General features: G+C 59.6%; 1 protein-coding gene across 1 annotated transcript in view; it reads left to right on the forward strand.

Annotated features, from left to right (window-relative positions):
• Positions 1–19,576, forward strand: part of CABIN1 (calcineurin binding protein 1) — a 53,418-nt gene that overhangs the window by 4,040 nt on the left and 29,802 nt on the right. Inside the window, exons 6-22 of the mRNA XM_045289565.1 lie at positions 837–966; positions 1,172–1,321; positions 1,906–2,195; positions 2,884–3,052; positions 4,002–4,138; positions 4,485–4,702; positions 5,406–5,484; positions 7,105–7,292; positions 8,272–8,424; positions 8,692–8,886; positions 9,484–9,735; positions 10,428–10,587; positions 12,366–12,481; positions 15,361–15,522; positions 16,549–16,755; positions 16,847–16,992; positions 17,751–18,012. Coding sequence (XP_045145500.1) covers positions 837–966; positions 1,172–1,321; positions 1,906–2,195; positions 2,884–3,052; positions 4,002–4,138; positions 4,485–4,702; positions 5,406–5,484; positions 7,105–7,292; positions 8,272–8,424; positions 8,692–8,886; positions 9,484–9,735; positions 10,428–10,587; positions 12,366–12,481; positions 15,361–15,522; positions 16,549–16,755; positions 16,847–16,992; positions 17,751–18,012 — 3,014 coding nt within the window. The remainder of the gene's footprint in view (positions 1–836; positions 967–1,171; positions 1,322–1,905; positions 2,196–2,883; positions 3,053–4,001; positions 4,139–4,484; positions 4,703–5,405; positions 5,485–7,104; positions 7,293–8,271; positions 8,425–8,691; positions 8,887–9,483; positions 9,736–10,427; positions 10,588–12,365; positions 12,482–15,360; positions 15,523–16,548; positions 16,756–16,846; positions 16,993–17,750; positions 18,013–19,576) is intronic.

The following is a 19,576-nucleotide window of genomic DNA, read 5'->3' on the forward strand; positions in this document are numbered from 1 at the left end:
CCCAGATTGTCCCACACCGCCAGTGGCGGCCCCCACAGCAAGCCAGTGCGGCCCTCGCGCCCACCCAACCTGCCCTCCTTGCTCCTTCCAACTCTGCTCTGGTCTCGCTGCCGAATCAAGGCCGACTCATAGGGACCCCCCGGAGGACAGGTCGCCCTGCCCCCGGCCGTGTCCCAGGGTTTACGGGAGTAGGAAGCCTCGTTCTTTGGCGCAGCTGGTGGTTGCCAGTCACTGACCTGGTGGTTACCCGCCCGACTCCTGACCCACCACGCCACCAGGGCTCCTCAGAGCCAGAGGATATTTGGCCCAGGCTCAAAGGGTGCCCTAATCCTAAGGTGTCCTTTTGGCTGTTGGCTGCCCAGTGTTTCTGGCTACCACTGGCAAAAAACCTTCTAGCAAACCACCATTCTAACTCTAGTCCAGAGTTTGTTTGGGAGGCTGTTTCTTCTAGAAGGTTCTTCCTGTGGTCTGGGTGTCACCCTGAGGTGGAGGGTCTTCAGGGTACCACTGTCCCTGCAGGCACTCTGGTTTGTGCCTTGCTGCCGGGGCGCCAGGCGAGTGAAAAGTGGGCTTGGGGCTGGACGCGCGCCTTGCCTAGAGGGGGACCCGGGAGTGGGGTGGGGGAGCTTGACACCCCGAGGTCTGTGGCCTGTGGCATCATTTGCGTGTCGGTGGGATTTCAAGGTGGCCCTGCCTTGGAGTCCGGGGGCCGGCAGCCTGTGCTCAGGCCATCTGGTTCCCCTGGAGGAGGGGTGGGCCCTCGTGCTGGGCTGCCCTGGCAGGAAGGTGCTGTGGCCGGCAGCCCCGAGGCCTGACTGTGTCATGTCTCCCTTTAGCCTGTCTCTACTTCATCTGCAAGGCCCTGGAGAGGGACTGCCGCTACAGCAAGGGGCTGGTCCTCAAGGAGAAGATCCTGCAGGAGCAGCCTTGTCTCCGCAAGGACTCCCTCCGCATGTTTCTCCGATGGTGCGGGCCCACCCTCCCCCGTGGCCTGGGGACCGGCTTCCCAGGCCGTGGGTTTGCCCTGTGCCTGGGGCCCCATCCTCTTCTCTCCAGCGCCCCATGACGGGGACCCTGTCCCCATCTACCCAGTACCCCGTGCCTGGGACCCTGTCCCGGTCTCCCCAGTGCCCTTGGCTGTCCTAATTCCTCTGTGTGCCCGTGTTCCTAGTGACATGTCCATTCACGATGCGTCTGTGAGCCCAGCGGAGACGCAGGCCATACTGGACGAGGCCCTGGGGCTGCGGAGGAAGCGGCAGGCGCTGACCGTGCGGGAGCAGGTGCCGGACCTGCAGCTGGTGCAGCCCATCCCCTTCTTCACGTGAGCTCGCCCCTGGGGAGCGGGCGGGCGGGCGGCCTTGCTCCTGTCAGTGTGGAGGACAGTGTGACACACGTGGAAGGGGCCGTGTTGATGTTCGCCATCCTGTGTGCAGGAGGGGTCCATTAGCGTGAGTCGAGGGCGGGCAGTTGTTAACCCCTAAGGTAACAAGACGGGCGGTAGAATAAGCGTTGGGCTGAGGACTGCAAGGCCAGTCGTTCAAGCTCACCAGCCGTTCCGAGAGACAGACAAGGCCATTTGACCCCGTAAAGCCGGGCAGCCTTGGAAACCCGAGGAGCCAGTTCTGCGGTGTCTGAGGTCGATGTGGAATGGGATGGAACCGACTCAGAGAGGGCAGGACTTTGGTGCCAGCCAGAGTTTCTCTCTGGGCTCACGTGTCCCACGAGGCCTGGTGATCACAGTCCTGGGCTCTGGGCTGAGCCACTGCCCCCCTGCTCCTCAGCACAGTGGGCCTAGGATGTGGAGGCTCCTGTGGACAGACCCTGGCCAAGCCCTGAGGCCAGGAGGTGCCATGGCGGGAGGCGAGTCAGTGTATGTGTGTGCCGTGACGCTGCCTCTCCCCACAGCTGGAAGTGCCTTGGTGAGAGCCTGCTCGCCACGTACAACCACCTGACCACCTGCGAGCCCCCTCAGCCCAGCCTGGGCCAGAGGATCGACCTGTCCGACTACCAGGACGACACCCCGCCCCCGGCTGCCTCGCTGGCGGCGCCCCCTGCCAGTGTGATCCCACCCAGCCCCATCAGTGCACCCCCGGCAGTGGGAACCTTGGTGGAGCCCATGTTGCCCTACACGCCCATGGCGCCTACCAGCTTCCCTCGCCACAGTCCCAGCCTGTTGGAGACCAGCCTGCCGGGGGGTGAGCAGCCTCCTGGTGTCAGTGGGGGCCTAGAGCAGCCAGCATAACCAGAGTGGGGAAGTCTGGTCCCTCCAGGGAGGGAAATCCACTGGGACTCACGGCCGCTCAGCCTGAGGGAGTGGGGCTCTGGGCCACAGTCCCTGGGCCCAGTGGCACTTTAACTTGGCGGGCTGGCAATGGTGGCATGTGGACAGTGCCTAGGGCATGGCAGTCTAGGATGGCAGAGGTGCCTGCTGTGCGCATGCAGCAGAGGGGGCCATTTGGGAGGTGAACCCACATATGGTGGTCCTGTCCCTGTGTGCGGACTTCAGTTGTCACCGTGGCCTCTGAGCCCACCGTGGGCTTCTGTGCCTCTTGGAACACAGAGGGGTGTTTGGTAGGGAGGATCCGAGCAGCCTGGTGGGTTGGGGGGGCACTGCCTGCCTCTTCAGCATCCTCCTTGGCGGCGGTGGTCTCCATGCTCAGGGAAACCTGGGACAGTGCGGAGGCCTGTCTAGCCCACACCACCATGGTATCCCATGTTACGCCTGCGCTGGGGTCCTGCCCCCAGGCACCTACCTGGACTTCAGCCTCCAGTGCCCTCAGCTGGCCAGCGGGATGTGTATACTGAGGCCCCTTTGGGTGGAGGCTCACCAGAGAGAGAGATTGAGGCCCTTGCCCCCATGTGGTGTCATTTCACCTTTTGCAGGCGATGCTTCCGGGGGCGACCGGTCCAAGAAAGGGGTGAAGCGGAAGAAGCCGGTGGAGGAGAGCGGTGAGACGGCTAAGAGGCGCTCGGCCCGTGTCCGCAACACCAAGTGCAAGAAGGAGGAGAGGGTGGACTTCCAGGAGTTGCTGGCCAAGTTCCTGCCGTCCAGGTTCGGGAGCCGGACCCCACCGCCACCTCCCGCCTCCTGGGGTATCCTTGCACACTAGGCATCAACCTGCTGGCTCAGGCCTCCGAGGGGCTTGGCTCCCTGCCTGTCTCTAGGCTCTTAGGGGAGCTCATGCTTCTGGGGACAAACTCACGCCAGCAGCTGCTGTCCTTTTCCCGTCACCAGGACGCTTTCCTCAGGTCCACTCTGGGGCGTGTCTAAGGAGCACGGCCGCAGATGGGTGGGGGCGGCAAAGGGACATGGGGAGTAGAGAGCGATCCTGGCCCCCTCTGACGCTCTAGCAAACCAAACAAATGGAAAAGCAAAAAGAAAAGGCGTGGGGGTGGGAGAAAGTGATTGCCCCAGTAGCCCCCTGTCCCAACAGTCTCTCTCGGCCCCATGGTGGGGGCTTGCAAGGGTGGGAGCCCTGCTGCTCCTCTAGTGGAAGAAGTCCTGCGTCGGCCCAGTCACCCAGGCTGCTCAGCCTTGCTGCTGCGGCTTCCTGATCCATAGGCCTCTCCCCCCTTGTTCTGTCAGCCAGTTCCATCCCTGCATGAGAGGAGCACCCCCCCACCCAGGCCTTCTCTGATCCCTCGCGCAGTGCCACCCAGAACTCTGCGGGTGCGCTGGGTACAGCACTGGGTGCGTGGCTAATGCCCAGCAGCCCTCTTGGGCAGAGTGACTACCTCGTGAGCTGGGTGCCCTCCCGAGCATGGGTGTGGGTGCAGAGCCAGGGGGCTAGGAGTCATGTCCCCCTGTGGAGCTGCTTAGGCTTGGCCCGACATGTGGAAGGCTGTTGCTTAGCGGGCCCTGCCAGCTGTCACCTTTGACTCCCTCTCTGGCCCCTACAGAACAGAGGGGTACTCCACCCACTCACCCAGGGTCCGCCTGGTTCCCAGGCAGCTTTAGTTCTGAAAGTTGTACCGCTCTCCTGACCCACCGTGTCCCACAGGCTGAGGAAACTGGACCCTGAGGAGGAGGACGGCCCTTTCAGCAGCTATGAAGTCCTGTCGGAGACCAAGCCAGAGCACTGCCCAGCCACAGGGCTACCCAGGTTGTCTGTGGACTCGGCCACCTTCATGGAGTCAGGTAGGGACCGGCAGGACTTGCCCACCACCTGGGCACCCGTTGCCCCACAGCCCTACTCCCGCAGCTTGTCTCGGGAAGGCCGTCCTGGGCTGCTGAGTGGCTGGACCTTCCTGTCCTTGGCCATGCTCCCAAAGGACCCCTGTGCCTGGCAGGTTCGCGTCTCTGTATGGCACCCATCGCACATGCTCACTGGATCGTGCTATGTGCCGTGGAGCTTGGCCTCGGGGCCGCTGTGCAAAGAGGAGGCTGCTCGGGGCTGAGGGCCGGCCAGGCCGTGGAGAAGGCAGGCCCAGCATGGCCTGGCGGAGGGGCTCAGTGTGGACTTCATGACCCGCTGTCCCCACAGAGAGGCAGGACGTGCACGAGTTTCTGCGGGGGAACCTGACCAACGGCGGCATCCTGGAGCTGATGATGCGCTACCTGAAGGCCATGGGCCACAGGTTCCTGCTGCTCTGGCCGCCCGGCCTGCCCGACGTGGTGCTCAGCATCTATCACAGCTGGAGGCGCCACAGCACCAGCCTGCCCAACCCGCTGCTGCGGGACTGCAGCGACACCCACGTCAAGGTCCGGGGCGTGAGGGGATCTGGGCTGTGTCCCCCTGTGGGCCCTGGACTAGAAGATTCTTGGTGGTCCTATGAGGGAGGGAACAGGGCCATCAGGTCTGTGACAGGAGCGGCTGGAAGTCTGGAGTGAGAGCGAGCCGCTGGGGCTTCTGGGAGGCCCTGAGCTGCGGGGCTGTTATGAGCAGCGGAGGAGGGAGGCCACTCTGGGCTGTGTCTGAGAGCTGCACACTGGCCGGTGAGCAAGCTGGTGTCAGGAGGGGGCTGGGCTGCACCCCTCCACACGGACTCCTCTCACCCAGGACTCCTGGGGCTCAGGTGAATCAGGTGGTGGGTGACCGCTTCTCCGGGAGGGGGCAGAGAAGCCCAGAAGGGAGAAGGCCTCCACAGGGGCCAGCACGTCCTCTGTGCCCAGCCTGGCCTGTGTGTCCTGGCTGCTCTGCCTGCCCCAGACCTACCTCTCTGAGGCCCTGTGGGGTGCTGGGGGAGCCAGGCTGGGTTAACACCCGTGTCCGCCTGCCTTTTTCAGCTGAGCTCTCGTGGGTCTGCTCCGGGCAGGACTGCACCAGAAAGCGTGGGGTCAAGGCTGCCTAGCGCTGGGAGGAGGCAGGGCTCTACCCCTCCCCACCCCTCACCCAGCCCAGGAGAACTGTGTTTGTTGCACAGTTAGTTTGGTCTGAGTCCTTCTGTTGGCTCCTGCCCCACAGGACATGATGCTGATGTCTCTTTCCTGCATGGAGCTCCAGCTGGACCAGTGGCTGCTGACCAAAGGCCGCAGCTCTACAGGTAAGACAGTCTGCTGGGTCCTGGGCTGGGCGCCTCAGGGCTCTTGAAGCCAGGGTGACTGGGGGCAGGGAGGGGCGTCAGTGGGTTTCTGCCCAGAGAGGAACAGCTGCTGAACCCATTGCGTGGTGTGCTTGGCTGCGTGCTCCAGAGAAGCAAAGCGTGCGACGCTGATGCGTGTGTGCATGTAGAAAGCAAGCTTTCTACTATTGTAGTCCAGCCTAGTTTCAAGTGTGGGTCAGATGTGAACCTGGAGGCTTGTCCTGAGTCACGTAGCTTTGGGGGCCAGTGACCCCACGATCGGCAGGAACACTGCAGGTGACTGAACCCAAGGTCAGCAGGTCAGGTGGCAGACTGCCGATGGCACCCAGGATTAGCAGATCAGATGGCAGACTGTTGGCTCAAGGCCGAAGAACCAGAAATTGACAAGGCCGATGCAGGATCCAGACCCAGCATAAAGCAAGCAAGCTCACCTACAACATCGTCTTGGGTAGGAAGCAGACCACACCCCTGAGGACACTTCAGGGCTGTGCCCTGAGGAAGGGGGTTGCATTCTACCCTGATCTTCTGACAGCTGATTGGCTGCTCCCGCAAATCCTGTCTGGAGGTGATAGATCGTGTGAGGTCACATCATGGGGGGTTGCTAACCCTTAACTGCAGAACCACAAAGAATCCAGCCAAGTTGACGCAAAACCTTGGTCCAAGGTGCCAGGGTTGAAGGTCCCTAGTCATTGCCCCATATGAAATTGCTGGTCTTGATGTGACCCACCTGTGTTGCAGTATAAGGTGTTACCTAAGTTCCCAGAGGCCAAGAATCGGGGTCAACACACTCCTCAGAGACTGCCTGCACAGCTGCTGTTGGGTGCCAGCACATTGGTCTGGACGCACAGCCACCTGTTGTGCGATAGAGCGAGACACCGCCAGTCCTGCGCCATCCTCAGTGGTCATGCTCAAGGCTGTGATTGCAGCCCCCATTTCACTCCATCTTGTTGGGAGCCTTGCGAGAGGTCCTTCTCCAGGGCCTGGTCTCTCCTGATGACATAGCCAAAGTACATGCGGCGAAGTCTCACCTCCATCCTTGCCCCTAAGGAGCATTCTGACTGCTTCCTCCCAGACAGCTTTGTCCTCGCAATTAGACATGCTCAGAGCTGGACACGGTTCATTAGGAAAGTAAGGTGCTAACGTGCACGGTCAGTAGTTCAAACCCGCCAGCTGCTCAAACTTTGAACTGCTCCCCGGGAGGAAGATGAGGCTGTGCGCTCCTGTCAGGTGTGAGTCTCGGAAACCCTGGACAGGATGGTTCTGAGTTGGGATTGACTCTATGACAGTGGGTTTGGGAGCAAGCTGAAACGGCTCAGGTTCAGGAAGCACGTGGCTAAGGAACAGCTGGGGGACTTGAACCACCAATCTTTGGTTAGCAGTCCAGCGCCTGACCCACAGCACCACCAGGGCCCTAGAGGGGCTCATTTTGCACATCCTCACTGGGTGGAGCGCGGGCAGATTCTCACCAGCTGACGGCCCTAGGGGACCTGGGCTGGCGGTGAGGGGCTGAAGTAGGCTGGGTGGCCGTAATGAGGTGTGGCATGCACATGGCACCGACTGGGCCCGCCCCCTCGCTTTCAGTGTCTCCCCGCAATTGCCCCGCTGGTGTGGCGAGCGGCAGGCTTGGGCCCGACTTTCCAGGGACCCACTTCCTGGGGGACCTCCTGCAGCTGTCCTTTGCCTCGTCCCAGCGGACCCTCCTGGGGGACAGCTGGCTGGAGTTTGTGGTGCGTGTGTACTGGCTGAAGGCTCGCTTCCTGGCTCTGCAGGTTGGTCTGTTTCTCCGCACGTGGATGAGGAGGGGCCCTGGTGGTGCAGAGGGTTGGTCCCAGGGTCTGCTGCCTCAGGACTGCGCCCTGGGGTCTAAGGAAGGGAAGGGGAGTGAGGGAGGATGCCCGGAGGGGGCTGAGCATATTTGTGTGTGTGGTGTGTGTGTGTCTGGGTATGCGTGAGTCAGGAAAGGTGGATGGGGTATGATCGTTATGGGGATATGTGGAGGTGGGTTGGGGTATTGTGCGTCGGGGCTGTGGATGGGTGGGTGGCATGTTTCGGGTCAGGATGGGTAGGCGGGTGTCTGAGGGCTGGGGCTGTATGGCTGTATATGCCCTGTACGTATGGGGCAGCAGCAGGGGTGCAGCACTCGTCTGGGTGCTGGGTTTGGCATGAGGGGGTGGGGATTTCAGAATCTGAGCAACCAAACCGGGCACCAAACTCCCTGATCCCCCTGCCCCAGAGGGATAGCCCCAGAGGCAGAGCGACCCCGAGGGTTTCCCAGATGGTCGGTTTTGACAGGAGCGGCTGACCTCCTCTTTCTCCTGCAGAGAGGCTAGTGGGTTCACACTGCCTCCCTGGCCATTGCCAGCTTAGTGTCCTGCCCACTGCGCCACTGGGGTGCCTTAAACGCAGCACCAGATCATCATACAGCACACTAGTCCATCCCGGCCTGGGCGGGGTCTCCCTGCATCCTAACCTCCGTCAGAGCAGAGACAGGAACTCTCCACGCCTGGTGGTGCCTGGGCCTTGGGTTCAGATGAGCTCTGCGGGCCATGTCCCTTCCCCAGTGGCTCAGGAGTCACAGGTGAAGGAGAGGCCTTCAGCTTGGGCTTGTGCCAGGGCCCCTGGTTGTGCCCTCACTTTCTTGCCGAGGACTCAGCCAACCCCCAGGGGCATTCTTGGGCAGGAGAGTAGCCTTGGGGGCCACCATCCTGTGGTGCCCTCGGCCAGTTCCTGACCAGCTCTCCTGGCCAGGGGGACATGGAGCAGGCCCTGGAGAACTACGACATCTGCACAGAGGTGCTGCAGAGCTCGGCCAGCCTCCAGGCTGCAGGGGACTCGCAGCGCAGGGACCTGGTTATCCGCCTGCCCAACCTGCACAACGACTCGGTCGTCTCCCTGGAGGAGGTAGGTGCCAGCGTGACCGATGGGCTGCTCCACCTCCGTGCCCCTGGCCTGCTGCCCTGGGCCACAAGCAGGCTCGCTGCACTGCCCTGCTGAGCGGTGGCCAGGGGCTGCCCCCTGTCTTGGCAGGTGTATCTGCCTTTCTCCATCCTGGGAGCCGTTTTTCGGCGTGCTTCTTGGATAGGCTTTCCGCATGTGGATGGGTATAATGAGAGCGCAGTGCCTGTCCCCTCCATCTGGGCCGTGGTCACATGACGGGGCTTCCCTCAGATCGATAAGAACCTGACGTCTCTGGAGCGGTGCCAGTCCCTGGAGGAGATCCAGCGGCTCTATGAGGCTGGGGACCACAAGGCTGTGGTGCGCCTGCTGCGCCCCACCCTGTGCACCGACGCCTTCGACCGGGCCAAGCACCTGGACTTCATGACATCCATCCCTGAGAGGCCAGCCCAGCTGCTGCTGTTGCAGGTATTTGCGCCCCGGGCTGGCTGGTTTACCCATTGACCCATGACAGGCACGGGCGCAGCCTCGGGCACTGGCCTGGACCAGAGAATAGCCAGTGAGAACCATCCACTCAGCAGCAGCAGGCGAAGACAGTCAGAGCCTGGGAGCTGGCACTCTGGGGAGACCCCCACCTGGCTCTGACTCTGGGGAGGCCAGTCTGGGGACATCATCCACCCATATACCTGGTCATCCATCTCTCCACCCGGACTCCCAGCTGTCCGTCAGTCCATCTGTTCATCGTGCATTTATCCGCCCACCTATCCAGCTATTCGTTCTTAAAGATGCCCCGTGAACCTGCCACCATCACCTCTAGCGCAGCCTCAGACCTCCCTTTGTCTAGCCCAGCGCTGTGCCTGCCCCGGCCCCTCCCAGCCACCCAGACCGTTTCTTTGGGACCCCGTGCTTAGCCAGTCTCACTTTTCCTGTGGCTGACGATGGTGTCTGAACCCCTTCCCAGTGCCCACGCCCAAAGCAGGCCTTTGGGCTACCTGGAGCCTGCCCTCCCAGGCGGCGGCCCTGGCACAGGCCGGCGCCACCTCACTCGGCTTTCCCTTTGTGCAGGACTCCCTGCTCCGCCTGCAGGACCGCAAGCAGTGCTTTGAGTGCTCCGACGTGGCACTGCACGAGGCTGTCCAGCAGATGGTCAATGCTGGTGACACCGCTGCCAAGGAGGAGTGGGTGGCCACGGTCACCCAGCTGCTGCTTGGCATTGAGCAGGCACTTTCAGTGGACAGCAGCGGCAGCATCCTGAAGGAGGCCTCCTCCTCCTCTTCCCCCTCAGGCCTGGCCAGGCTCACCAACAACCTCATCCAGGTGACTCCATGCACCCCACCCCCCACCCCACCCCAATGCGCACCCCACCCCCACACACACTCACATGGCTCAGATCTGCTCTTTCCCTGGAAACAGCATTACAAAGAACACCACTCCCGAGCGGGCTTGCACCCAGTGGTGCTGGGGCATTCCCTGTGGTTGCTTTTAAGTGTAGACACCTGGGGGACAGGCTGTAACTGCTCTGAGGACCTGCAGGGCTGAGACCCCTTGAGATGGCCAGCTGCTTCTCCAAGGGGCTGCAGGGGGGTGAACTGCCACCCCTTTTCGATTAGCAGCTGTGCACATAGCCATGTGCCATCTGAGCCCTTTCACAAGTGTCGCACCCAGAGCCCACCCACAGCGTGAGCTGACTGTGCCTGGTGGCCACCCTCGAGGCTAGGGTAGACCTGCTCCCCAGGCCGTCCAAGGTGGTGAATCATTATTGGAGCCTCAGCTTTTTTCCCAGGGAGCGGCCAGCGGGCTTGAAGCACCCACCTTGCTGTCAGCTGCCCCACACCCAACCCAGTGCACAACCAGGGCTTCTTTTCACAAGGGTAGGGTTGGGATTTACAGCACGTGCAGCAGGAGGAGCCGTGCCTCGGTCTGTGACACTGCCCCATAGTGCCAGGTGCCCAGTCCAGCCTGGCAGGCAGCAGGTCCCCTGCTCACGTGTCATGCCGTCCCCGCCGCAGGTCATTGACTGCAGCATGGCCGTGCAGGAGGAGCCCAAGGAGCCCCACGTGTCCTCTGTGCTGCCCTGGGTCATCCTGCACCGCATCATCTGGCAGGAGGAGGACACCTTCCGCTCTCTATGCCAGCAGCAGCAGCAGCTCCAGAGCCCGCTGGACGAAGGTGCCCAGAACAAAGGGGCTGGCAGGGGGGTGGGTCCCGGCCTGGCCGTCCCCACTGCTGGGCTCTAGCCTGGACTGAGAGGTTTGTCGAGCGCGATGGGGGTGATGGGTGCCAGCTATTGGACCAGCTTCCTCCTGCAGGAGCCCCTTCTGTGGTGGGGGAGGCATGGGTGGCTGGCTCCAGAGCCCTCGCACCTCACCCTCCTGGCCTGGCCAGAGGCTGGGAAGGTGGCATGGCATGTGTACTAACGTTAGAGACCTCCCGCCCCCCCAGTCTCCCTGCCCTGCCGCAGGAAGGGGCCAAAGGCAAGAAAGAATAGAGCCTGCCCCCAGACGGGACCAGGTGAGCTAGCGTGGTGGGTATCAGACTGCAAGACAGAGGCAGAGCTGCTGTGACTTGCCCCAGGGAACTTTCTACTAGTGGTTCAGATTCCGTAAAGCGCCCTTCCGAGTGAGGTGATGAGTGGAAGCGGTGCAGAGGGGAGCTGCAGAGGTGGGAGAACACTGCAGGTCCAACCTCGTCGTTTGTGGATCACCTGAAGCAGCTCGCCAAAAGAACGGGACTGAAGACGGACTGAGCAAACACGATTAAGAGAGCAACATGGGGGGAGAAGACCATCCGTTGACATTAGCATCTAGGAGAACACATGATTTAGTTATAGAGGGGGTACCCCCCAAAATCTGAATTTTTTTTTCAAAGCTATGTGTTGATTTTTTACAAAACAACCTTCAAAGTATTCTCCATTACACCTAATAGATTTGTCAAATCTGAGATTCCATTCTTGGAAACATTTTTCTTTTTTTTCTTGGAAACATTTTTCAAACTCCTCTGTTTGGATGGCTGATGGCACCTCCCTCGTTTTTTTCTTTCACCTCTTCTATGTCATTGTCAAATCTGTCCTTTCATGTCTCTGCATTCGTGGAAACAAGTTGCACGTAGTGAGGTCAGGTGAGTCAGGTGTGTGGGGCAAGAGAGGAATGCTATTTTTTGCCAAAAACTGGTGCAATGAGATGGCTGCATGAGCAGGTGTGTTGTCATGGTGGAAAAAACAGTCCCCATCTGCCACAAATCAGGCCTTTTTTGTTGCACACTGTTACACAACCTCTAAATAGAAAGCCTTCCAGAACCTCTAAATAGAAAGCCTGATTAACAGTCTGACCTGGTGGAATGAACTCTGTGTACTACCAGTCAACATTTTCATCCATTTGGGAAGTTGATGAATGTTCAATATGAGCTTTGTCATCAATCAACATTTCTCCTTTTTTGAAACAAGAAAACTACTCCTACACTTGAGTTTTTCCCATAGCGTTGTCTTTGTAAGCTGTGTTCAACATCACAACAGTTCTGCAGCATTTTTCCAGAGCAGGAAACAAAATTTCACAGCCACACACTGTTCTCTTAAATCAGCCATCACAAAAAATGAGGTTCAAGGGAAATGACTTTTTTGAAAAATTCACTGTGACCAGAGAACCTTCCCAGGCGACGCCACTGGGTGCACTAACTCAGCGAGTTGCTTGATCGATGCCTTGCAGGAAAAATGCATACTAAGAAAGCTGGGCTCCATCTAGCACAGTTGTGGTTTTTTGCAGGGGCTAGGGAGACAAAACAAAAATTCTAGCACACTGCCGAGACAGACTAAAGAAGAGTCAAGTATGTAGAAAACTTGGGAGAAGGAACAACAAAAAGACAACCCGATTGTAAAAAGAAGTGGCAGAGGTTGGAAATCAAAGTGCATTGCTGGTGGATCACTTCTGGCTTGTCCGTGTGTCCATGCCTAGGGATGTCGGAGACCGCCATGCTGCCGTCGTCCCTCATGCTGCTCAACACGGCCCATGAGTACCTGGGCAGGCGGTCCTGGTGCTGCAACTCGGACGGGGCCCTGCTGCGCTTCTATGTGAGTGCTCCGTCCACTGAGCGGGGGGCAGGTTGGTGGCACTGTCACCCAGTGCTAGGACCTGGCCCTCCTCTGCCACTCTGCCCAGTAGGATTGGGTTCACCAGCCAGCTCCACCCATCAAGAGGTGTGGGGTGCGGTGCCCACCCTGGTGATGGCGCAGAGTTCCACGTAGGGTGTGGCAGGTTCTTACCAGCCCTCCCCTGCCCACCCTCCTCCCCACAAAGTCCACTTCTGTCTTTTTGTCCTGTCGCTGCTGTGTGACTCTGTAGCTTCCTGGGCTGGTGGAGAATCTTTTTTGAACATAAGACATAGTCTGTTACCACTGTACAGTTTTTTTTTTTAATCATTTTATTGGGGGCTCTTAAAGCTCATCATAATCCATACGTCCATCCATTGTGTCAAGCGCATTTGTACATATGTTGCCATCATCATTTTCAAAACTTTTTTTTTCTACTGGAGCCCTTGGTTAGCAGCTCATTTTTGATAATTTATCTCCCCCCCCCCCACGTCTTATACTGACTGCTGTCTGGCACCCACTTTTCTGACTGTCCCCCTGGGAGGGGGCCATACGTTATCATCGTGATCAGCTCCCCCTTTCTCAGTCTTGTAAGGAGCCCTGTAGTGGGTTACACGTTGGGCCACTCCGCAGGCGGAAGGGGAGGCTGTTGCCGTGAAGATTGACAGCACGGGGCCTTTTACTCTGCCCGGAGGGTCTGTGCTCCGGCAGCTTTCTGTCACAGCTGTTGCTGAGATGTGTCCGCACGGCTAAGGTACAGGCACCTCTTTCACTGTCGTTGACTTCCATAGGCTCTTCCTGTGTAAGTAGACCAGGAAAGTTAGCGCTTTCTTCTGGGACCTTTCCAGCAGGTGCCAAGTGATGTTGGCACGCCCACATCGAGTGCTGACCCACCTGGCTGTTGCCCCGCCCCTCCCGGTTCCTGTGAAGCAAATCCCACACCTACGCTCCTTCATCTGTAAATATTTGTCGCTATGGTTTTAAAAACCCACTCGCCTAATGATGGCCTACGGGTCACTTATCCAGCTCTGGTGGTGGGCAGGGATTGTGGCCGACCGTCTTCAGGAGCCACCTCACTGAGGCTTGCCCTCATGGGTCTCCCTTGTCATCCCTGTTAAAGCCAGTTCACGGCGCCCTCGGGCACCACAGGCCCGGGCACCGCTGTGTCGGTGTCCGCTATTGCAGTGGTCACATCCGCCCAGCTCATGGCAGGGACCCCTGGATCGTGCAGACCTCCCGCATTGCAAAACAGGATGTCCTCTTCCAAGGGCTGGTCTCCCAATCATGTGTCCAAAGTGAGCGAGCCAAAGCCTCTCCGGACTCCTGAGCAGGAGCACCCCCTTGTGCTCCTTCCACCTTATCTGGGGTGAAAGGAGTCCGAGGTGTTCATTTCAGAGCAGCCCTGTGCGCTCAGCAGTTGAAACCACTCATCCAGCCCTGCTCCCATCTCCCACTCACCCAAGTCAGCACCTGTCAACCCTCACGTCGTTGCTCCCTCTGCCCTCCCTCCCTCTTCCCTTTGCTCTGTCAGCCTCTGTCCTAGCGTTCACCCATCCATATGGAAGTGGTCTCGACAGCAATTGTCTTACTGGCTCCACTCACTGCACTCAGCACAGTGATCTCCAGGTCCGTCCATAGCCCCCGAGGTGCTCCACGGCCTCGTCACTGTTTCTAAGGGGTGCAGTCTTCCACTGCAGGTATGGGCCAGTTTCTTCAGCTGGCCTTTTACGGATGGGCTCTTGAACTGTTTTCCCGACATGGGAGTCTGTCTGTAGGCATGTCTGTCCTTGTGATATCTCTTACTTCTTTAGGGCATCCACCCAGCCAAGCGTCTGGGATTTCTCATCCCCGTTGTTTGGGCTGGTGGCAGCGGCACATGCATTTCCTGTAGGCCAGGCTGTGTGTGCTCTGGGCACCCTGCTGTCGGCTGTATTCTTTGCCAGCTTCACTCAGTGACTGCGCCGTGAGTCCGTCTCCCCGAGGCTTTTCCAAGGTAGTCCTCTCACTACCAGCTCTTGGGCTGTTGACTGCCTGCTGTCCCTCCCCTTCGTTGCCGCCTTGACGGCCGATGGTTTCCCTTTCTCTGCCTGCTTTGACTGCAATGTGCCGTCATCCTGCAGGGTGGTTCATGCCCCAGTCCTGCCGCAGTTCATCTCAACCTGGGCGCCTTAGAGAGCGCTGAGCCTTTTCAGATGGGCTGCTGCCTCCGTGTTTCCGTGGAATTCGTGTCCAGTTGCACTGATTCACGGGGTGGCTTCGGGCTGGTGGAAAATGGACTGAAAGGATGATGAAGTTTTCCCTCCAGCTTTGTGGCGCCCCTCGTATGTACAAATGCTCTGAAGTTGAGGGTGTGACCTGTGTCGCCCTGCGTCTCTGGATCTGCTGAATTGGCCTTTGTCTCGTTTTTCTACAAGTCCCAGGGCTTCTGGAAGGGACCGTGCACTTGCTCACGGCTGGGTGTGGTCGGCCACTGGGCCTCGTCCCTGTCGCTCCAACGTGATCACTGTGTGGCCCTTTCTCACGGTCGGGCTCCCGGGCTCCCATGGCCCTGATGCCACTGCTCAGGCCTCACGGCTCAGCGCACTTGCTGGTGGCCCTCACTGGGAGCTCACCTGAGCTCCGTCAGCACGGGCGCTGGGCCAAGCCTTACTCCACCGACAGCAGGGAGTGGGCGGGAGGCTAGCAGGTGAGCTCAGGGGTCTTGAGAGTGCCGCCCTCCCTCTCCTGTGAGCCCGTCCCTTTCCTGCCCCGGGTGTGGGGAGAAGGAAGCTGCACAGGGCCCTGACAGACACAACCACCGCCTCTCTTTGGAAGTGCCCTCCCTGCTCCACCCCTCCTCAGGCCTGGCCTCTGCCCACCAGGTGAGGGTTCTCCAGAAGGAGCTTGCAGCATCCACCTCGGAAGACACGCACCCCTACAAGGAGGAGCTGGAGACGGCCCTGGAGCAGTGCTTCTACTGCCTGTACAGCTTCCCCAGCAAGAAGGGCAAGGCCCGCTACCTGGAGGAGCACTCAGCCCAGCAGGTGAGGGCACAGCCCACGTTCACTGCACTCACTGGGCGCCTCTGATACTTGCTCCCTCGGGATGGGGGGGAGGGCTTTAGTTGGAAAAATCAAGCCAGTGGGTGAGCAGTAACACTGGGAGGTGGTGGTCCTGGCGGGAGCCCACCATAGGGGTGGGTGGGGAGCACTGGCCCCAGGGCAGAGGGCAGAGTCAGGAAGGGAGGAGCGGAAACAGGAAACACGGGGAGGGAGAAGGGACGGCAGTGATGATCAGCCGGATGGGGGATGCACGTGTTGGGTGGGAAACTCACCTCCGCCAGCTGCTCCCCATCTCCATGGAAAGCTAAACGAACAAGCAGAGCGGAGGGACAGATGGACCGAAGCCGTGCACACCATCTGGTGGCCCCTTGGTCAGAAGGCAGCTCAGTGCCATTTCCCTGTTTGCCCCAAACTGTGCATGATAGGAACAGCCCTTTTTCCTAATTTAAGAGAACAAATGTTTTTCCCCGACATTCTTGGTGGTTTGAGTTCTTAAGGCAGGTCTGGGGTATTGGGGTCCCATGGTAGAGCCCTCACCCCCTTATGGAAGACCCTCATTGGACCTACAGCCACTGCCCTTCACGTGCAGCCCCCCCGCCCAGTGGCAGCATGCCAGGGAGGATGTGGGTAGGGAACTGCTGCATTTGGAGATGAAGGAAACAAGGAAGAAAGGCCTGGTGATCTCCTTTAAGAAATCAACAGTGCCATGTTCAATCCACCACCAGCCTTGGGCTGGCGCAGGGCTGGGCAGCACTCTGTGCTGGGGAGCAGGCACTGGCTCGATGGCCGCTCTCAGCACCAGCATTGTTGAGCATGTTGTTATCTGGTGGCTGCCGATTAGCCAGCTTTCAGGATCCCATCCCTAAAATGCCTGCTCCTTGAGGCCTCCCCTGCACACCCATGCCCCACAGGCTGGTGTGGAAGTGGGCCACGCCCTGTGCTGGTCTCCGGCGGCTGCCTGACGGGGCCACACGATCTTCCTGAGGGTTGTCTCTGCCTCTCCTCCAGGTGGATCTGATCTGGGAGGACGCCCAATTCATGTTCGAGTACTTCAAGCCCAAGACGCTGCCGGAGTTTGACAGCTACAAGACCAGCACGGTGTCCGCCGACCTGGCCAATCTGCTGAAGCGCATCGCCAGCATCGTGCCCCGCTCCAGGAGGCCAGCGCTGAGTCTGCACAGAGTGTCCGCCTACATAGAGGGCACATTGGCTGAGGTGGGTATTCAGCGGTGCCGGCAGCAGGCTCCTGGCCCCTGTCACACCTGCCACGCTGATGCCCCATGTTGCCGTCTTCCCCCCACTCTAGGTGCCCTGCCTCCCCGACGGGGCCGACCCCTCCCCAGAGGTGGTGAACGAACTCTACTACCTCCTGGCTGATTACCACTTCAAGAACAAGGAGCAGTCCAAGGCCATCAAGTTCTACATGCTGGACATCTGCATCTGCCCAGACAGGTCCGGCCTGGGTGCTGGGGGCTGCGGAGGGGCTGAGCGAGCAGGGTCTGTAGGCCCCATTGCTGGTCCCTGGAGCCTGGTACCCTACTGCATTCAGGGTCGGGCTGTTACCTAGAGTAGGGCAGAAGTTCACACCCACTGACGCAGTCTCAGAAACCCTAGGGAGCAGTGTGACTGTCAGACAGGGGCGCTAGAGCTTCGTCTCCACGGCCGCGGGTTTATCTCTTGTCCCGTCTCTGCCCTGTTAAAGCCTGACTAAAGGGGTCTCTATAGAATGGGTATGTATCTGGGGTCTTTTCCACACTGGAGCGCCAAGAGAGGCGAGTTCTCCACAAAATATAGAGCACTGACTTTGCCGAAGACCCTGGGCAGGCGCTGGGTCAGAGGAGGTGTGAGGGCCCGTCTGGGTGGGTCCTGGTCAGAGGTAGCAGGGGTGGCCCATCTGGGTAGTCCTGATGTGTGGAACTGGGAGTTTGGGGCCGCTCCATTCAAGACACCTCCGTCCGAAAGGAAAGCAGGAGTGGGTCAGGCCTGAGTCCATTGTTGGGACGCAGCGGGCCTTGCAGCCAGCTCTGGGTGCTCCGAGAGGGGGTCTTGAGAGGGGGTGGGCTGCCTGGCAGCCTCACGCCGTCACACTGACTCTCCCTGACCATGGTCAGAAAAAAAGGCAAGAGTGACTGGTCCAGGCAGGGCTCAGAGCCAGCCACTGGCTGTCTGGGCCACACCCTTGCTCCATGCCAGCCCTCTGCCACCCCTAGGTTTGACTCCTGGGCAGGCATGGCCCTGGCACGGGCCAGCCGCATTCAGGACAAGCTCAACTCCAATGAGCTGAGGAGCGACGGGCCCGTCTGGAAGCACGCCACCCCCGTGCTGAGCTGCTTCCGCCGCGCCCTGGAGATCGACAGCTCCAACCTGTCCCTGTGGATCGAGTACGGCACCGTGTCCTACGCCTTGCACTCCTTCGCGTCGCGCCAGCTCAAACAGTGGAGGGCCGAGCTGCCCCCCGAGGTTGTGCAGCAGGTGAGCGGGGTGGCAGGACTCGGGCCTGGGGAAGGCCCCCTCATAGGCTGGTGCAGGCCTCGCGGCAGCTTCCGTTCCAGACCAGCCGACAGGTGCGGGGAGGCTGCCCCTCCAGTGAGCTGGGGGAAACCTCGTCATGCTCTCCACAGGGGGCGGAGTGGGGCAGTCCTCAGCTGTGTCTGTGTTGGCAGTGTGTGCCCCAGGTAGTGCCCAGCAGGGAGCCCTGGCTCCTGGAGGGGGGCCTGCAGAAGCCAGGTGGACATGTTTCAGTCATGTTCCATCAAGTGGCCCCCCCAGACAAGCTCTTCGGCTGATGTCTATGCCCAGGAGCCAGTGGGAGGCTGCCAACATTCCCAGGCTTGTTGGCTGAATTAAGTAGAAATACCCGAGGGCAAGCACTCAGACCGCCGCTGTCCTGCCCCTCGGACTGCACGCATCTCTGAGTGGCCTCTGGTTGTCATAGAGTCAGGCTCTGGCCCCTTCGACCACCCTGGCCTCTGTCATGGACTCAGATCTTTGACCCTACAGAGAAGGATGCAAGCCCCCCAAGCCCTGGGTGCCTTCTTTGGCCCCGAGGCATCTTCCTGGTGAATACCTCAGTATTGGGAAGCCCCAGCCCTGCTCCCATCACATCCTCTGATCACAAGAGTGATGTACATGTGGTGTCAAATCCTGACGAGGGGCAGAGCGGCGAGGCCGCGGCAGCCACTGTCTGTCTGGAGGGCTGCTGTTGAGGGTGTTAGCACTGGAAAAGGGCCCGGTGGCTCCACTGAGGTGGGCGCACGGTGGCTGCGGCATGAATTAGCCAGCGGTGATGGCTATGTGCCTGCATCTCGTTAGGGCACGGGGAGTGTGGGCTCCTTCCCAAACAGAATGATGGCGCTTGGTTGGCTTGTGGGACTTGATTTCCAACTTGCAGGATTGAAGGGTTCTGCGGGCACAATAACTGAACGATGTGGGAAGCATCAAAAGAAGATAGAAGGAATACGGAGTCACTGCACCAACCAGAACCAGTCAGCGTGTAGTCGTCTCAGGCGGTTGCGTAAGTTCCAGGACCAATGATAGTGCAAGAAGAATTCCAAACTGCGCTGAAGGCATTTGCCAAAAACAAGGCTCCAGGAATTGACAGACTACCAATTCCAGTGCTTCCAGAAAACAGGGGCAGCACTGCAGACGCCGCTCACTTGTCTATGCCAAGCAAGTTGGAAGATAGCTTCCTGGCCAACTGACCAGACCACTGCTGTGCCCATTCCAAAGAAAGAAAGTCCAACAGACTGTGGACATGATCGGATACCACAGTTACCTAATAGCACACACAAGTAAGATTTTGCTGAAGATAGTTCCGAAACCTGGAGCTGTCTGTCAACGGGGCTCAAGGCGGACTCAGAAGAGGACCTGGCACAAGGGAGATGATGGCTGACATGGTGCGGCTGGTGCCTGGGAGCAGAGGGTTCCAGAAAGACGTGTGTCGCACTTGATTGACCAGCTGACATGATGCGGCTGGTGCCTGGGAGCAGAGGGTTCCAGAAAGACGTGTGTCCGCACTTGATTGACCAGCTGACAT

This window comes from Echinops telfairi, unplaced genomic scaffold (assembly GCF_000313985.2).
Source record: "Echinops telfairi isolate 266 unplaced genomic scaffold, ASM31398v2 ScPeMD7_29;HRSCAF=101, whole genome shotgun sequence".
NCBI classification, from domain to species: Eukaryota; Metazoa; Chordata; class Mammalia; order Afrosoricida; family Tenrecidae; genus Echinops; species Echinops telfairi.